Source organism: Melozone crissalis, unplaced genomic scaffold, assembly GCF_028551555.1.
Source record: "Melozone crissalis strain CALT ecotype California unplaced genomic scaffold, PUWL_Pcris_2 ptg000108l_1, whole genome shotgun sequence".
Taxonomy (NCBI): domain Eukaryota; kingdom Metazoa; phylum Chordata; class Aves; order Passeriformes; family Passerellidae; genus Melozone; species Melozone crissalis.
The window spans coordinates 1,310,075-1,325,416 of NW_026535885.1; the positions used below are offsets into that span (position 1 = coordinate 1,310,075).

The 15,342-nt window shown below is 64.4% G+C and overlaps 3 protein-coding genes across 5 annotated transcripts; 1 reads left to right on the forward strand and 2 right to left on the reverse strand.

The window, feature by feature from the left end:
* Positions 1-1,162: 1,162 nt before the first annotated feature.
* GALE (UDP-galactose-4-epimerase) lies at positions 1,163-3,412 on the forward strand. Of its 2 annotated transcripts, XM_054292282.1 has the most exons (11): positions 1,163-1,325; positions 1,404-1,519; positions 1,737-1,850; positions 1,961-2,137; positions 2,223-2,336; positions 2,416-2,482; positions 2,555-2,640; positions 2,752-2,829; positions 2,939-3,053; positions 3,130-3,219; positions 3,356-3,412. In XM_054292282.1, the coding sequence occupies exons 1-10, from the start codon at positions 1,205-1,207 to the stop codon at positions 3,183-3,185; spliced, it is 1,044 nt and encodes a 347-aa protein (XP_054148257.1). In that variant the 5' UTR covers positions 1,163-1,204; the 3' UTR covers positions 3,186-3,219; positions 3,356-3,412. The 2 variants fall into 2 exon arrangements, with proteins under 2 accessions (XP_054148257.1, XP_054148256.1); XM_054292281.1 differs by having other exon boundaries at positions 1,164-1,325; positions 3,130-3,406.
* Positions 3,413-6,006: 2,594 nt separating this feature from the next.
* Positions 6,007-12,088, reverse strand: LYPLA2 (lysophospholipase 2). Of its 2 annotated transcripts, none has more exons than XM_054292291.1 (10): positions 12,032-12,088; positions 9,519-9,622; positions 8,825-8,856; positions 8,172-8,237; positions 7,787-7,834; positions 7,551-7,621; positions 7,256-7,329; positions 7,049-7,150; positions 6,756-6,932; positions 6,007-6,191 (listed from the first exon to the last, which is right to left on the reverse strand). In XM_054292291.1, exons 2-10 carry the CDS (start codon positions 9,594-9,596, stop codon positions 6,141-6,143), a joined length of 699 nt encoding a protein of 232 aa, XP_054148266.1. In that variant the 5' UTR covers positions 9,597-9,622; positions 12,032-12,088; the 3' UTR covers positions 6,007-6,140. The 2 variants fall into 2 exon arrangements, with proteins under 2 accessions (XP_054148266.1, XP_054148265.1); XM_054292290.1 differs by lacking the exon at positions 12,032-12,088 and adding an exon at positions 11,666-11,840.
* Positions 12,089-12,342: 254 nt separating this feature from the next.
* On the reverse strand, positions 12,343-15,026 carry PITHD1 (PITH domain containing 1). The gene is made up of 6 exons (XM_054292308.1): positions 14,829-15,026; positions 14,136-14,179; positions 13,452-13,529; positions 13,226-13,330; positions 12,840-12,948; positions 12,343-12,614 (listed from the first exon to the last, which is right to left on the reverse strand). The coding sequence occupies exons 1-6, from the start codon at positions 15,009-15,011 to the stop codon at positions 12,513-12,515; spliced, it is 621 nt and encodes a 206-aa protein (XP_054148283.1). The 5' UTR covers positions 15,012-15,026; the 3' UTR covers positions 12,343-12,512.
* Between the last annotated feature and the right edge of the window lie 316 nt (positions 15,027-15,342).

Sequence of the window (15,342 nt, forward strand, 5' to 3'; positions counted from 1 at the left end):
TTTGGGGCAATAATTCGGGATTTTGGGGCAATAATTCGGGATTTGGGGCAATAATTCGGGATTTGGGACAATAATTCGGGGTTTTGGGGCACCGGCCTCCTCCGGCCGCCAGGGGGCGCTGCGGCACTGAGCGCCCCGCGGTGGCCCCGCCTCCTCCCACCAATGGCCGCCGTCCCCCGCGGAGTTTTGTCCCCGCCGCCGCCCCGTAGCCCTGACACGTTTCCATGGAGGAGCCGCGCGCGTGGCGCCGAGGGGCGGGGCCAAGGCCCGGCCTTAAAGGGGCCGCGCCCCTCACGGGGCTGAGCGGGAGCGGCGGCAGCAGCGGGTGAGAGACCGGGGGGGAACCGGGGGGATCGGCAGGAACGGGCAGGGGAACGGGTGTGCTGTCCTGCCCTGCTGCCTTTAGTAGGGACACCCAAACCCCCGCGGCTTGGGGCACCCCCGCGCTCTGGAGCGATTCCGGTCCCCGGTTCTGCCCCTCGGCCCCGGGACCCTCCGCTCCTCCCGGGCCGTCCCCGCTCCCGGCTGAAATCCGCGATATTTTGCCTTTCACCGGGCCCGGTGCTGTTCCCCCAGCCCGTGAGTTTGGGGGGCTCCGCTTGGGGCCGCAGCTCCGGAGGGAAATGTCCCGGTCCCGGTCCGGGTCCTCCCGGGGCTCCCGCCTCTCCCCGGGCCGGGGTCCCGCGGGTACCCCCTGCTGTCCCCGAGCCCTCCCTGCGGGGCTGGGAAACGGAGCGGCTGAAGGGCAGAGCTGGTACCCCGCGGAGACCACCCCAATTCATTCATTGATTAATGAGTTAATGAGTTAATTAACAGCGAGAACTGCTGCCCTGAGGCGGACAGGTGAGCCCAGGGTGGAACAGGAACAACCCGGGCTCGTCTCCGGGAGGTGCCACCTCCGTGTCCGGGACGTGTGACCGGCCCTGCCCCGCCCCGCCCGTCCCTCGGGCAGCACCGACCTGGCCGGGCCGTACCTGTACCGGGCCGTGCCGTACCTGTACCGGGCCGTGCCGTGCCGTGCTGTACCTGTACCGGGCCGTGCCGGTCCATACCGTGCCGTACCTGTACCGGGCCGTGCCGGTCCATACCGTGCCGTACCTGTACCGGGCCGTGCTGTACCTGTACCGGGCCGTGCCGGTCCATACCGTGCCGTACCTGTACCGGGCCGTGCCCACCCCGGCTCTGCGCTTTCCCCGCAGGAGCCATGGCCGAGACCATCCTGGTGACGGGCGGCGCCGGCTACATCGGCAGCCACTGCGTGCTGGAGCTGCTGCAGGCGGGCTACGAGCCCGTGGTCATCGACAACTTCCACAACGCCATCCGAGGTACGGCAGCCCCGGCCCGGCCCCGTGCCCGGCCTGGGCCCGGCTCCAGCCCCCCTCAATCCCCTCCGTCATCCCCAGGCTCCGAGGAGCTCCCCGAGAGCCTCCGGCGGGTGCAGGAGATCGCGCACCGGCCCGTGCTCTTCCAGGAGCTCGACATCACGGACCGGGCGGCGCTGCAGGAGCTCTTCGGGAAGGTGCGAGCGGGAGCTGCAGGGCCCGGGGCGGCTCCGGGAACCCTGGCAGGGGTGGGAGCCACGGGAGAGGGAGGGAACGCGGTGCCCGCTCCTGTGGGAGCGCCCCGGGCCGGCGGGGCGGGGATCCTGGGGGATCCCAGCCCGTTCCCGTTCCCGTGCCCCTGATCCCAGCCCGTTCCCGCTGTCCTGCCCCTGATCCCAGCCCGTTCCCCTGCAGCACCGCTTCTCGGCCGTGATGCACTTTGCGGGGCTCAAGGCCGTGGGGGAGTCGGTGCAGAAGCCTCTGGAGTATTACCGAGTGAACCTCACCGGGACCATCGGGCTGCTGGAGGTGAGAGGGGCCGGGGGTGATCCCGGGCTGCTCCCCCTGCCCTGCCAGCACCCCCGGAGGGCTGGCACAGGGCACAGAGCTGGATCAATGCTGCCCATTGCCCCTGACAGACCATGAGGGCCCACGGCGTGAGGAACATCGTGTTCAGCAGCTCTGCCACCGTCTACGGGGACCCCAAGTACCTCCCTCTGGACGAGAATCACCCGGTCGGGGGCTGCACCAACCCCTACGGCAAATCCAAGTTCTTCATCGAGGAGATGATCCGGGATCTCTGCAGAGCAGAGAAGGTGAGGAGCTGCCCCGTGGGGCTGTGTCCCCACGCTGGCTGTGTCCCCACGGGGTGACCTGGCAGCCCTGTCCGTGTGTCCCCAGGACTGGAACGCCGTCCTCCTGCGCTACTTTAACCCCATCGGCGCCCACGAGTCGGGGATGATCGGGGAGGACCCTCAGGGCATCCCCAACAACCTCATGCCCTACGTGGCTCAGGTAGAGCCCCCAGAGCCCCCGGGGGTGCCAGGGAGGGGACACAGGTGCTGGGGCTCCACGGGGCTGTCCCTCTGTGCAGGTGGCAGTGGGGCGCCGGGAATTCCTGAGCGTCTTTGGGAACGACTACAAGACTGACGATGGAACGGGTGCGTCAGGGGATGGGGGAATTTGGGATTCCCAAACCCCTGGCCCTGCCCTCACCCTCTGTGTCCCCACAGGTGTCAGGGATTACATCCACGTCGTGGATCTGGCCAAGGGCCACATCGCTGCTCTGAAGAAGCTCAAGGAGAAGTGTGGCTGCAAGGTGCCAACCTCGGGGTGCTGCCAGCCCTGAGGGGGTGTGGGGGTGCCCGTGGGGGCTGAAGGGGAGCCTGGCCCTTCTCCCTTTGATCCCTGTCCTTTATCCTCCTCCCAGATCTACAACCTGGGCACAGGCACCGGCTACTCCGTGCTGCAGATGGTCCGGGCCATGGAGAAAGCCTCGGGGCGGGAGGTAAGGGCAGAGCTGCAGGCTCACAGGGGGAGCAGCTGCTCCCACAGGGCCCCTGATCCCCCCCAGACCCCCGGGACCCCCCGAGCCCTCGGTGCTGCTCTCCCTGCAGATCAAGTACCGGATCGCGGCGCGGCGCGAGGGGGACGTGGCCTCCTGCTACGCCGACCCCGCTCTGGCCGAGCGGGAGCTGGGCTGGAAAGCTGCCTTTGGCCTGGACAAGATGTGTAAGGGCATCCCCTCCCTGGCACAGCGGGCACTGCCAGCCCCCTGCCCTCCCTCACCTCCCTCCTCCCGTTCCAGGTGAGGACCTGTGGCGGTGGCAGCTGCAGAACCCCACGGGCTTCAGCAAGAACTGAGCTGTGACCGAGGGCTGGCTGAGCCCAGGATGCTGTGAGCCAGCCCTGCCTCCTTCCCGAGGGCTGTCACTGTCCTGGGAGGGCACTTCCAGCTCCCCCTCCTGCCTCTGGCATGGGGCAGGAAGGCTGGGGCATCCTCAGCCTCCCCCCTCCTCATCCTCATCCCCCAGGTCTTTGCATCTCACAGAGCAGAACCACAACGAACAGAGAACAGAGCCAGGGCCTGGTTTGGCACCACGGGCCTGGAACCCCCATGGGAAGCCCCGGGGGCTGCAGCCAGCCCGGGCTGGGAGCTCCTGGGCCCTCCCTGTGCATCCAGCCCTGGGACAGCAGAATCCTGCTGAGCCCAAAGTGCAGCAGAGCCCAAACTGTTCCCTCCTGCCCCACCTGGCTCAGGGGGAGCCCAAGGCCCCTCTGCCCCTGCCCTGGCACAGGGAAGGCACCAGGAACCTCCCACAGGGACCACTCACATTCCAAGGCTTCCTCCACTCCCCTCTTTACCCCCAGCATGGTTTTGGGGACCAAATCTCATCTCCCCCTCTCCTGCTGAGCTGGAGAAGCCCCTGCCCAGGGCTGTGCCAGCCTGGCTGCCTGTCCCTGGCTCTGGGCTCCTGTGGCAGCCACTCCCCACAGCCCCAGGCTGCCAGGAGCCAGCCCTGCCCTCCTGTCTCACACTGCTCCTGTTTATTCCTGGCAGCTCCCAGGGCAGGGATGACGCAGCCGGCCCCGTGTGCTGTCGGCTGGATGAATAACTTATGAATTGAGCTTTTGATTTGTTTTTAAAATAAACTTTCCTACTTTCTAAGTGGCAGCTTTGTTCTGCTTCCCCTCAGCCAGAGCTGCTGCCCCTATAAATGGCACCCTGGGGCCTCATGGAACCCGATTCCACCCCAAATCTCCCGTCCTGCCTGGCCAGGGATGACGCCAGCTCAGCTCCGGGATAAGTTGAGGATTTATTTCACCTTGGTTCTCTGTGGAACACACACACACACAAAAAAAAAAAAACCCCAAACATGTACAAGGAAGACAAGAGAGAGAAGAAAAATAACCAAAAAAAACCAAACCCAAAAAGAAAAAAAAAAAAAAAAAACCAGAAGAAAAACCCCAAAGCTGTACTGAGGAATGGAGAGAAGCCGTTCTCCCTCCCGGGTTCCCGGCACTGCTCGGGCAGGGAGTGAGCAGGAATGCTCTGCACAGGGCTGGGCCCGGGCCCCTCACACACGGTTCCAGTTCACAGTCACACAGGTCAGTCTGTCCCTCTCCAGCCCCTGGTGCCCCAGGGAGCTGCTATCCAACCCCTGGTAATGCAGGGAGCTGCCATCCCACCCCTGCTGTCCCCAAGGAGCTCCCATCCCACTCCTGGTAATGCAGGGAGCTGCCATCCCACCCCTGCCAGCCCCTGGTGCCCCAAGGAGCTGCCATCCCACCCCTGGTGTCCCCAGGGTGCTGCCATCCCACCCCTGCCACCCCCTGGTGCCCCCCAGCCAGGCCTGGGGGGCAGGGGCACAGCAGCATTAAAACACAGCATCAAAGAGCCCAGGGCAGGGCAGAGCTGGGCTGCCCCGGGTGCCAGCAGCAGCTCTGCTGCTTTCACACTTCCTAAAAGGAGCAAAGATGGAAAGCCCAAGGCCAGGGCCCAGGCAGGGTGGGCTCCACGCTGCACTCTCCAGAGGGCAGTTATTGCTTTGCACAGCCCGGGCAGGAGGGGCAGGGCTGGGGCAGAACTGCTGGGGCTGAGCCCCCCAGGGCAGCCCTCACCTCTCTGGGGCAGGGCAGGGGGAGCAGGGCCAGCCTGGGGAATGTGGGGGTGCTCTAAAAGCCGTGATCAGCCCCGAGTGGGGGCTCAGCCCAGGGAAAGGGGGTGAGGGCAGAGCTGCTCCACAGCCGCTGCCCTGGGCCCTGTGGGAGGGGAGGGTCAGCCAGGAGCCCCCCCAGAGGAGACATTCGGGGCCCCAGCACGATGCCAGCACTCGGAGGGGACAAAGCCACAGGTGATTGTACATGGGGGGGCAGAGAGAGCCCCGGGGGCACACAGGGAGGGGCACAGCAGCAGCCGGGCTCAGAGGATGGCTGGGAGCAAAGCTGCTCCTTCCAGCTGCACCAGGAGCCAAAGCCGGGGTGCAGGGACCCCCCCTCCCCGAGCCAGCCCCAGTCCAAAGGGAAGGACGAGTAGCAGCAAGAGAAGACATTGAAACGGGGCCGGTGGCTCCGTGAGTGTAAACGAAGCTTTGGGGCTCCCAGGGTGCAGAGCTGGGCTGGGAGCAGGGGAGACGCCTCTGGGATGGAGATTTTGTAAAAGCAACAAGAGGAGGAGGAGCAGGAGGAAGGAGGTGATTGATTATCCCAGGAGGGCAGAGCCGCCCCGATGGCTGAGGGGAGTGTGCGTGTGTGACGGGCGGGGCCGTGCGGGAGCTGCGCTGACCCTGCCCTGGCCCCGGGCGGCCTTTGGCGGTGCCAGCCCAGGGCAGAGCCCGCCCCGGGCCTGCAGGCTCCGCAGGGGAGTCCCGGGTTCCTGAGCCCTCACTGAAAACCCGCGAGTCGCCTGAGGGGGGCCGGGGCAGAGCTCCGAGCCCCGGGGGTGCCCAGCCCGCCCCGCTCCTCCCACCGCAGCCGGGCACGTCCCGCCCTAATACTGGTACAAAAACCCCAAACCCAAAACCTCACCCGCGCCGTGCCAGCCCCGCGGGGCGCCGCGCCGACGGTGACCTTCCCCCGGGAAGCGCCCGGAGCCAGAGCAGGAGCCAACGGGCCGCTGCCAGGCCGGCCTCAGGCAGCCCCGGTGTGGGCTCCGGGAGCAGCGGGACAGCCGGGCAGCCCCGGCCGGGGGACGCGGTGCAGGGCGCGGGCACGGTGGGTGCGGGAGGTGCGCTGGGGGGGCCATGGCTTCCGTTGGCAGCGGGCGGGGCACGGGGACACCTCGGCACCCTCCCCTGCGACAGTCCCGAGGGGCTGGGCTCAGATCCGGGGCAGCAGCTTCTCGATGAACTCCTTCACCGCCATCATCTCCTGCGGGCGGCGCACGGCCGTCACACCGGGGCTGCCCCAAGGGTGGGCCGGGCCCCGGGAACGGGGAACGGGGCTCCCCAAAGGCTGGGATGTGCCCCGGGAATGGGGCAGGAGTCTCTGCATATCCCCAAAGGCTGGGCTGGGCCCCGGGAACGGGGCTTGGGGCTCTGCACATCCCCCAAGGGCCGGGATGGGGCACAAGGGCTCTGTGCCCTCCCAGAGCAAGTCAGGAACAAATATATCTCATGTGTTCCCCACCCTGCCTGACCTGCAGTGCTGGGGTTGGTCCCAAAGATCCCAAAATGAAGGGACCCAAAAGGATTCACTGCCCAGACCCCACAGCAATCCCACCCCGGGCATCCCTGGCAGCACTGTCCTAAGGCTCCTGGAGCTCTGGCAGCCTCAGGGCTGTGCCCATTCCCTGGGGAGCCTGGGCAGTGCCCAGCACCACGTGGGGGAAGAACCCTTCCCTGAAATGCACCCCAGCCCTCCCCTGGCACAGCTCCAGCCATTCCCAGGGGCCCATCACTGATCACCACCCATCCCTCCATGGCCAGCACTGACCTGAGGACAGGAACTGTGCATCACTCCAGGGAAGGTTTTGAACTGCACCTTGGTGGGGGTGACCACAGACTTGAGCTTCTCGGCCGTGAGGGCCCCGAAGCGCACGGGGATCATGGGGTCCAGCTCCCCGTGGCACTGCAGGATGGCGATGTCCTTGTTCACGCCGTTGTTCGCCGCCTGCCAAAAGGAGGGAGGGGACACTCGGGTGAGGGGACACCAACGGTGCTTTGTGCCCCCAACACGAGCCAGCAGCCCCTCCTGGTGAGGGAGGGGCGTGCCCAGGGCAGGGGTACCTGAGGGAAGGCCTTGTGCAGCGGGAGCCAGCAGCTGAGCGCCACGATGCCCGCCAGCTGGTGCTGGCACGTCAGAGCCGTGTACAGCGACAAGGCACCGCCCTGCAGGGGGAACAGGCACTCACTGGGGACCCACGGGGGTGCAGGGACACCCCCAGTGTCAGCTCACACCCTGTGACAGGTGGAGCAGGAACTGGGGACCCTCACCTGAGAGAAGCCCCCCAGGATGATGCGGTTGGGGGGGATCCCATTCTTGATCTCGTGTTCAATGATTGCTTTAACTGCAAGGAGATGGAGAAATGGGTGAGTGGAAGGGGAAAGGGCTGGAAAGCATCACCCCAAGCTTCAGGGTGCACATCAGGGACAGGGAGGTGCCAGGGGAAAGTTTGTGGGATCACAGGCCAGCAGAAACAAAGGAGAGGTGGAAGGAAGACACCTGCTGCAGCCACAGCGAGGGAGAGGCACACAGCAGCTCAGCACCTCCCCTCACAGAGCTCCTTACTGTTTTCTGCAGCTTTCTTGATCCCAGCCTCATCCTCAGGTGCATCTGGAGTCAATCCCATCAGGTCAAACCTGGGGGAAGCAGCAGGGTCAGCCAAAGCCTCTCCCAGCACCCCGAGTGTGGGGAGGCAGGAGCTGGGGGGCTCTGCCCTTCCCCACAGGGCAGTGGATTTTGTCCCCCCATCCCTCTCACTGCCCAAAAAGGTCCCACCCAGCCCTGTCCCCCACGTCACTGACCAGGAGGGCATCACCATCTTCATGTTGAGGGTCACCGGGATGCGGGGCCTGTGGAGGAACATTTGGGGTGGTTGAGCTCAAGTCTGAGGGGAGCAGGAAGGCTGAGACCTCTCCCCTTCCTGCTGAGCCCCCTCCTGCCCGAGCAGGGATGCACTGGGAGCTCCAGAGCCTTTGTCTTTCTCTCCCTGCAGCCACCAGGGATAAACAAGACAGGAAAGAAAAGAAAGGAGCCTCTGGTGCTGCTCACTGTGTGGGAACATGGAGCAGGAGCTGACCATGGCAGCAGAGCTGGGCAGCCCTGCTGGCCTCAGGCCTCCCCCAGCAGCCCTGGCAGCCTCAGGAACCCCCAAGAAGCCCCCCAAGAACCCCCCAGGGCAGCACTCACGCGTGAGGGCAGATGTACTTCACGTAGGGGAGGCGGATGGAGGAGAGAGCATCGGCCCAGCTGTGTCTGGGGAGGGACAGGAGATCAATCCAAGGCTTGTCCGAGCCATTTTCCCAAACCCTGCTGCCCCCAACCCGTCCCCTGAGCTTCCATCAGCCTGAACCTCCCCTGAAACTCCCCCAGAACTGATCCCATCTGGGGGGAGACCACAAAGCCCCAAAGCTGCAGGCAGGGAGGACAGGGAGGAAGGAATCCCCTGGACAGGGAGGAGCCCTTGGTCACCACCATGGGACCCCCGAGGTGGCCCTGCAGAGCAGAGATGCCCTGGTGCAGGCCCAGCCCAGCTGCCAGCCCTGCAAGAGCTGCAGTGCTTATCAGCAGTGCTTATCAGCAATCCCCAAGGCAGCAGAAAATCCACCCGTGGGGGGTGGGGGGCTGCCAGGCTGCCGGGATCATAAATATTCAAGAGCAGCCAGCTCTGGCAGCAGCAATTCCCTGCCAGTCCCCGCCAGGCTGGTGCAGGAGGGGCTGCAGACCCCAGCCCAAAGCCCCACACAGATCCTGGAGATGACCAAGGGAAAGCAGCAGCAAAAGGGCAGGATCTGCCTCAGGCATGCACACATCCCAGGCAGAGCCAGCTCAGGGACACTCACCCCGTGTCGCCAAGGCCATGGAGGAAAATCACCTGTTAAACACAGAAGGGAGGGAATTAGCTGGTGTGAGAGTCACAGAGGGCTGGGCTGCAGGGAGGTGGCAAATGGACACTTAGTCACCAACTGGAAGAGGCTGAAATGAGCGTGGAGCAGCGGATGGGTGGGTCAGGGCTGTGGTGTCATCCTGCCACAGGCAGGTCCCAACTCCTCTGCACAGCACAGGGACAGGGAGTGACAGATCATCCCACCAGGATGGCACCAGAGCCTGAACCCCAGAATGGGCTGGAAGGGATCTCAAAGCGCCTCTAGTGCCACCCCTGCCATGGCAGGGACACCTCCACTGTCCCAGGCTGCTCCAAGCCCCATCCAGCCTGGCCTGGGCACTGCCAGGGGCAGCCACAGCTGCTCTGGGCACCTGTGCCAGAGCCTGCCCACCCTCCCAGGGAGCAATTCCTCCCCTGTATCACCAAGGCCTCACAAATCCACTTCCCCAGGCTTTTCATCTCAGGCTCCAGCAACCCCTGAACCTCAGGGAGCAGAGGGGAGGCAGCCTGCAGACCCCAGGGAAGGACCGACTGGGGGGGTTCCTTTGGGAAATTTGCTTTTAAAACCTTAAACCCCAGTGCCTTGACAAGCTGAGCTCCCACCCTGGAGCAGAAGCACAGAGGGAAGGGGAAGGGAATGGAGCCCTTACCGCGGCGGTCTCCCGCTCTGCCCCTGACACGGTGACAGCGTCGGCGAGGAGGGGGACAGACATGTTGTTACCACACATACACCGAGAGGGGTGAGCACTGGCACCTGCGGGCACAGCCTGGGGTGAGGCAGGAAAACAAACAACAAACAAACCTCCCACCCCCTTCGGCAGCTGCTGCACCCACAGGAGCAGCTGCTTGGAAGAAAATAAAGAGCAGTTTGCTGGTGGAACACCCCACGGTGTGGCCTGGCAGTGCTGGAGGGTCGGGAGCAGCCAGTGCTCTGCGCGTGGGGTGCTGGAAGTGTTAAAATTAGCCTGGAAATGGAAATTACAGCTCAGAGCCAAAGTCGTTCCTGTGGCTGCACCAGCGTGGGCAGAGGGTGGTCAGGCAGCCCAGCCTCAGCATCCCTGCATCCTTCCCTGATCCCTGCAGGTCAGGCAGCCCAGCCTCAGCATCCCTGCATCCTTCTCTGATGCCTGCAGGTCAGGCAGCCCAGCCTCAGCATCCCTGCATCCTTCCCTGATCCCTGCAGGTCAGGCAGCCCAGCCTCAGCATCCCTGCATCCTTCCTTGATCCCTGCAGGTCGGGCAGCCCAGCCTCAGCATCCCTGCATCCCCACAGCCCTTCCCTGAGCCTGACCCACATCTGCTCCCAGCGGGAAGCAGGAAACCCTCGGCACACAGAACAGGCTCTGCTGCACCCACAAAGGTCCAGCCCTGCTTTATAGGGCTGTTCAGGATGAACCAGAGCACTGGGAGCTGCTCTGAGCCCCCCCCAGTGATGGGAGACAGCCTTGTGGCTGCCCAGGGCAGCAGGCAGGGTCAGCAGCACTGTCCTGTCACTGCCAGAGCCCACAGAGCACCCAGCCCTCAGCCACAACAGCCCAGGGTGTTTGCTCCAATACATCACAAATCACAGCTGCCACAGTGCCCTGACCCCACTGGCCACCAGCACTAATTAGATCAGAGCTTGTTTAGGGCACTGCCTTTATCCCCCAGAAACAGGATCAGCCTCCAGAGCACCGTCACAAAACATCCCGAGCTGGAAGGGATCAAGAATCATCCATCCATCCCCAAACCCTGCACAGACCCCCAAAAACGCACCCTGAGCATCCCTGGGGTGGTGCCCAAACACTCCTGGAGCTCTGGCACCCTCTGAGGGAAAACATTTCCCTGAAATCCAACTTAAACCTGCCCTGGCACAGCTCCAGCCTCTCCCAAGATCCCATCTCTGTCCTTTCCTCATCACACTCTGCCCCAGCTTCACCTCCCACAGCAGCACCATCCCAGATCACCCCAAAGCTCCCCCAAAGTGCCAGCAGCCTGCCTTACCCAGGAGAAACAGCCTGCTGCGTCTGCCAGCCTGGCCAGGACCTGCCCGACTCGTTCCACCCACTGCTCGTCAGCGGCTTCCCCACTCAAATAAAAACAAAACCACGGGAACAGAGCAGCTCCCCGGATCTGACACAGCCCCACGGCCCACGTGCACTCCAGGGGCAAAACAAGCGGCCAGGAGAGAAACCACAGCTGCCAAAAACCCGGCCAGGAGAGAAACCACAGCTGCCAAAAACCTGGCAGGGAGACGGAGGGACAGCCAGGAATAAGAGCACTGTCCCCTGGCAGGGATGGGACACGCTGCTTGCTGGGAAACACGGGATGCTTAGAGATGCCCCAGACATTCCTGCTGGAATTACTGCTGGAAACCCTGAAATTCCTGCTGGGAACCCCAAAAAATTCCTGCTGGGAACCGCCACACATTCCTCACGAGAATCCCCAAACATTCCTGCTGGGAACCCCAAACATTCCTCTTGGGAATGCCAAACATTTCTCCTGGGAACCCCAAAAAATTCCTACTGGGACCCCCAAACATTCCTCCTGGGAATCCCAAAACATTCCTCACGGGAGTCCCCAAACATTCCTGCTGGGAATCCCCAAAATTGCTCCGGGAATCTCCAAAATTCCTGCAGGCAATCCCTGCCTGTGCTGCTCCTGCCCCGCTCCCGGAGGGAGCACAATGGGGATGAATCCCCTCAGCCGTGCGCGTGTGGGTGTGATGGCACAAACACAGAGCCAGGAGGTGAATCTGGGTCCGATCCCCGCCGTGTTGCACCCACCGGTGCCACCGGATGTTAATTAGCGTTAATTACCGTGCCTCAGCCTCTCCCCGGGCCCGCGGGGGGCGGAATCCAGCGGGGGCTGCAGCGATGGAGGCGGGATCCCCGGTGTTCCGCCAGAACCGGGGCTCCCTGCAGGCTGCGAGGCCCCGGGGGCGGAAAGTCGCAGCCCCATTATCTCACCGAGGCCCACCGAGCCACAACCGCGTCCGTGCACCGCCGTTAATCCCCGTTAAAGGCCCCGCCGCCCCCCCCCAATCCCCGCGGCCCTCACGGAATGTCCCCCCCCCGTCCCGCAGCAGTGGTACGGCCCCCCCGCCGCGCCGCTGCCCGGTTGCGCACCCCCAGCCCCCCCCGCAGTGCCCGGTGGTACGTGCCGCCCCCCCCCACTCCCCGCACCTCTCCCGGGCCCGGCGCGCGCGCTCCTCGCGGCTCCCCCGACGCGCTCCCACAGGAACTTCCGGCTGCGCGGCGGAAGTGACGCACACACACCGGGAGCGACCGGGCGGCCATGATGGAAACGGGCACCGGAGCGCGCTCGGAACCGCGGCCGGGCCCTCGGGGATTATCGTGACATGGCCGGGCCCTCGGGGATTATCGTGACACGGCCCCGCCCGCCCTGCCCGCAGCGCCCTGCACCCCGCGGATGACCGGCTACGGGGACAGGAGGCCCCCGCCGCTCTCCCCGCCGGTGCCACCCGCGTACACGGGACGGACAGCGCACAGCTCTGCACCGCAGCGTGTTTATTGTCAGTCACAGCCGGTACCGGCCCCGCACACGGCTCGGTGCAGCCTCCAGAGCGGCCCCGCCGCCCCCGGGATGCCTCGCAGCGACCGCGCCGTGTCCGTCCCACAGCCCCGGTGCTCCGGTCGTGCCCCGTTAGGAGATGAAGTGAGTCTGGGGGGTGATCTGTTCCAGCTTGTGGTCGGCGGGGTTCGCCGAGGCTTCGTAGTTGCAGATGGTGACTTCGTGGCGATGAGCCTGGGTGGAGACGGGACATTGAAAATCCGGGAACAGCAGAATTCCGTGGGGAACGGCAGAATTCCACAGGGGAAAAGCAGAATTCCATGGGGAAAAGCAGAATTCCACAGGGGAAAAGTAGAACTCCAGAGGGAAAAGCAGGATCCCACTGGGAACGGCAGGCTCCCACAGATCCCACTGGGAAAAGCACGATCCCAGCCCCTCCCACACTCTGCTCTCACTCACCTCCGTCCACTCCCCCTTCAGGCCGATATAAAAAATCTTGGTTGTCTCAGCTCCGAAGTTCTTTGGGAAGTGCATGGAGAGGTGGTAAACGTTGGAGAAACGGGCGATTCTGCAGGAAAACACATCCTGAGGCCAGAGCTGCTGCTCCTGCACCTCCCCTGAGCCCAGCAAGGGGGGTTCCCTCACACCCTGAGGGGGGACAGGACACCAGGGTGATCCTGCACCCCAGGAATTCCTGCCCCAGGCTCTGGGCAGGACAGAGCTGGGGGTATAAATCCCCCTGAGGGCAGCTGGGGGGCTCTGCCCTGTGCTGCCCCTGCCCCAGGTGTGTGCAGGGCTCCCCTGGCAGGCAGCAGCACCCCCAGGGCCCAGGGAATGGCTCGTACTTGGTGGGATATTCCAGCTCTCCCAGGGGATCCCGGCTCAGGCTGAAGGTCTGCTCTGGCTCCTTGGCTGTGTCATCAAAGGACATGTGAGGAATGTTCCTGAACCTGGCAGGACAGGGACACACAGGGAGTAATTAACAGCAGGTCAGCTAATTGGGTTCCATCCATTAAGAGAAATGGATTTATTTGGTGTCCCCTGTGAGGAGGGGGAGCTGGTTTTACTCACAGCCTCATCTCAGCCGGGTGTGTCCCATCGTCCTCGCCCATCACAATGATGCCTTTCAACTTCACACTGCCTGTGAACCTGCCCAGACACACGGACAGGCTGCTCAGACACACGGACAGGCTGCTCAGACACACGGACACGGTGCCCAGACACACGGACACGGTGCCCAGATACACGGACAGGCTGCTCAGGCACACGGACAGGCTGCCCAGGCACACGAACAGGGTGCTCGGACACATGGACAGGCTGCTCAGACACACGGACAGGCTGCCCAGGCACACGGACAGAGTGCTCAGACACACGGACAGGCTGCCCAGGCACACGAACAGGGTGCTCGGACACACGGACAGGCTGCTCAGACACACGGACACGGTGCTCAGACACACGGACACGGTGCCCAGACACACGGACAGGCTGCCCAGACACACGGACAGAGTGCTCAGACACACGGACAGGCTGCCCAGGCACACGAACAGGGTGCTCGGACACACGGACAGGCTGCTCAGACACACGGCCAGGCTGCTCAGACACATGGACACGGTGCTCACACACACGGCCAGGGTGTTCAGACACACGGCCAGGCTGCTCAGACACACAGAGCTCACCCCTGGGCTCTCCAGGCAGCCCCAGGGCAGGGAAGGAGCCCTGGCAGCAGCCAGGGCAGTGCCAGGGGATGGAACTCACGGGATGTTGAAGAGCAGCTCCTCATCATCGTCGCTTTCCACGAACTGGGGACAGAGAAGAGCAGGTCAGGGGTGTGCAGGGTGTGCTGGGGACAGCTGGAGGGATCACCCCAGCGGGGTTTAGGGGGCCCTGATTCTCTTGCTCAGAGAACCCCAGATTGTTTAGGATTGGAAGGGACCTCTGGAGATGTCACCAGGTGGCACAGGGACACGTCCAGGTGGGTTTGAGATGTCCCCACACAGAGAGACTCCAGCCCTCCCTGGGCAGCTGTTCCAGGGCTCTGCCACCCTCATGGAAAGAAGTTCTTCCTCACGTTGAGGTGGAACTCGTTGTGTTTTAGTTTATGGTCCTTACTCATTGTCCTGTCCCTTAACAGAGCCTGGCACTGTCCTCTGACAGCCCTTGGGGATATTTTATGGGTTTATGGGGTCCCCTCTGACACCCTTGGGGATATTTTATGGGTTTATGGGGTCCCCTCTGACACCCTTAGGGTATTTTATGGGTTTATGGGGTCCCCTCTAGCCTTCCCTTCTCCAGCCTGACCAGGCCCAGCTCCCACAGCCTCCTCCCGTCCTGAGCGGCCCAGACCCGTACACCGCGCTCAGCTGAGCCTCCCTGGGGCCGAGCCGAGGGCAAGATCCCCTCGGTGCCCCGGTGCCCGCCCCGCTCCCCGGGCCCTGCTCCCGGTCCCACCTGCGATCGGTCCCCGCGCTCCTCCCAGGGCCGGAACACGGTGGCTCCGGAGCCCTCGCGGCGCTCGTTGAGGCACTGCAGGCGCTGCCGGTCGATGCGCAGGTAGAGCCCCCAGGCCGCGCCGCGCTCCGCCGCCTCCTCCCCGCAGCAGCGGCACCGGCCGGGCCCGTGCCCGTGCGCCATGGCCGCGCCGCCACAGCCCAGCGCGCATGCGCGGCGCCCGGACACGCCCACACGGCGGAGAGGACACGCCCTTCTGTCACCTAAACCACGCCCATATTGCTCATAGGCCGCGCCCATCCCCCTGACGTCACCGCATGTATTAATTAGATACGCCCTTGTGCCCATGGCCACGCCCACGCAAACCGGTGATTGGTCCGTTGTGTTGTAGCCACGCCCATATGAGGCGTGGTCTGGCTCTGCACGTGCTGAGCCCGTGATCCGCCCGCTGCTCCCGGGGAGGGGTCCCGGTGGTCCCGGGGAGAGGTCCCGGTGGTCCCGCCCCGCCCGGGGA

Bases quoted from the DNA above. Each gene is read 5' to 3' on its own strand.
- GALE (XM_054292282.1), top strand. From the start codon at position 1,205: ATGGCCGAGACCATCCTGGTGACGGGCGGCGCCGGCTACATCGGCAGC. The intron at 1,520-1,736 runs GTGCGAGCGGGA...GTTCCCCTGCAG, and splicing joins TGCAGGAGCTCTTCGGGAAG to CACCGCTTCTCGGCCGTGAT. The intron at 2,138-2,222 runs GTGAGGAGCTGC...GTGTGTCCCCAG, and splicing joins ATCTCTGCAGAGCAGAGAAG to GACTGGAACGCCGTCCTCCT.
- LYPLA2 (XM_054292290.1), bottom strand. From the start codon at position 11,807: ATGGGGCTGCGACTTTCCGCCCCCGGGGCCTCGCAGCCTGCAGGGAGC. The intron at 8,857-9,518 runs GTAAGGGCTCCA...TGTGTTTAACAG, and splicing joins CAGAGCGGGAGACCGCCGCG to GTGATTTTCCTCCATGGCCT. The intron at 7,622-7,786 runs GTCAGTGACGTG...TGCTTCCCCCAG, and splicing joins AAGATGGTGATGCCCTCCTG to GTTTGACCTGATGGGATTGA.
- PITHD1 (XM_054292308.1), bottom strand. From the start codon at position 15,011: ATGGCGCACGGGCACGGGCCCGGCCGGTGCCGCTGCTGCGGGGAGGAG. The intron at 14,180-14,828 runs GTGGGACCGGGA...CTCTGTCCCCAG, and splicing joins AGCGCGGGGACCGATCGCAG to TTCGTGGAAAGCGACGATGA. The intron at 12,615-12,839 runs GTGAGTGAGAGC...GTCTCCACCCAG, and splicing joins TGAAGGGGGAGTGGACGGAG to GCTCATCGCCACGAAGTCAC.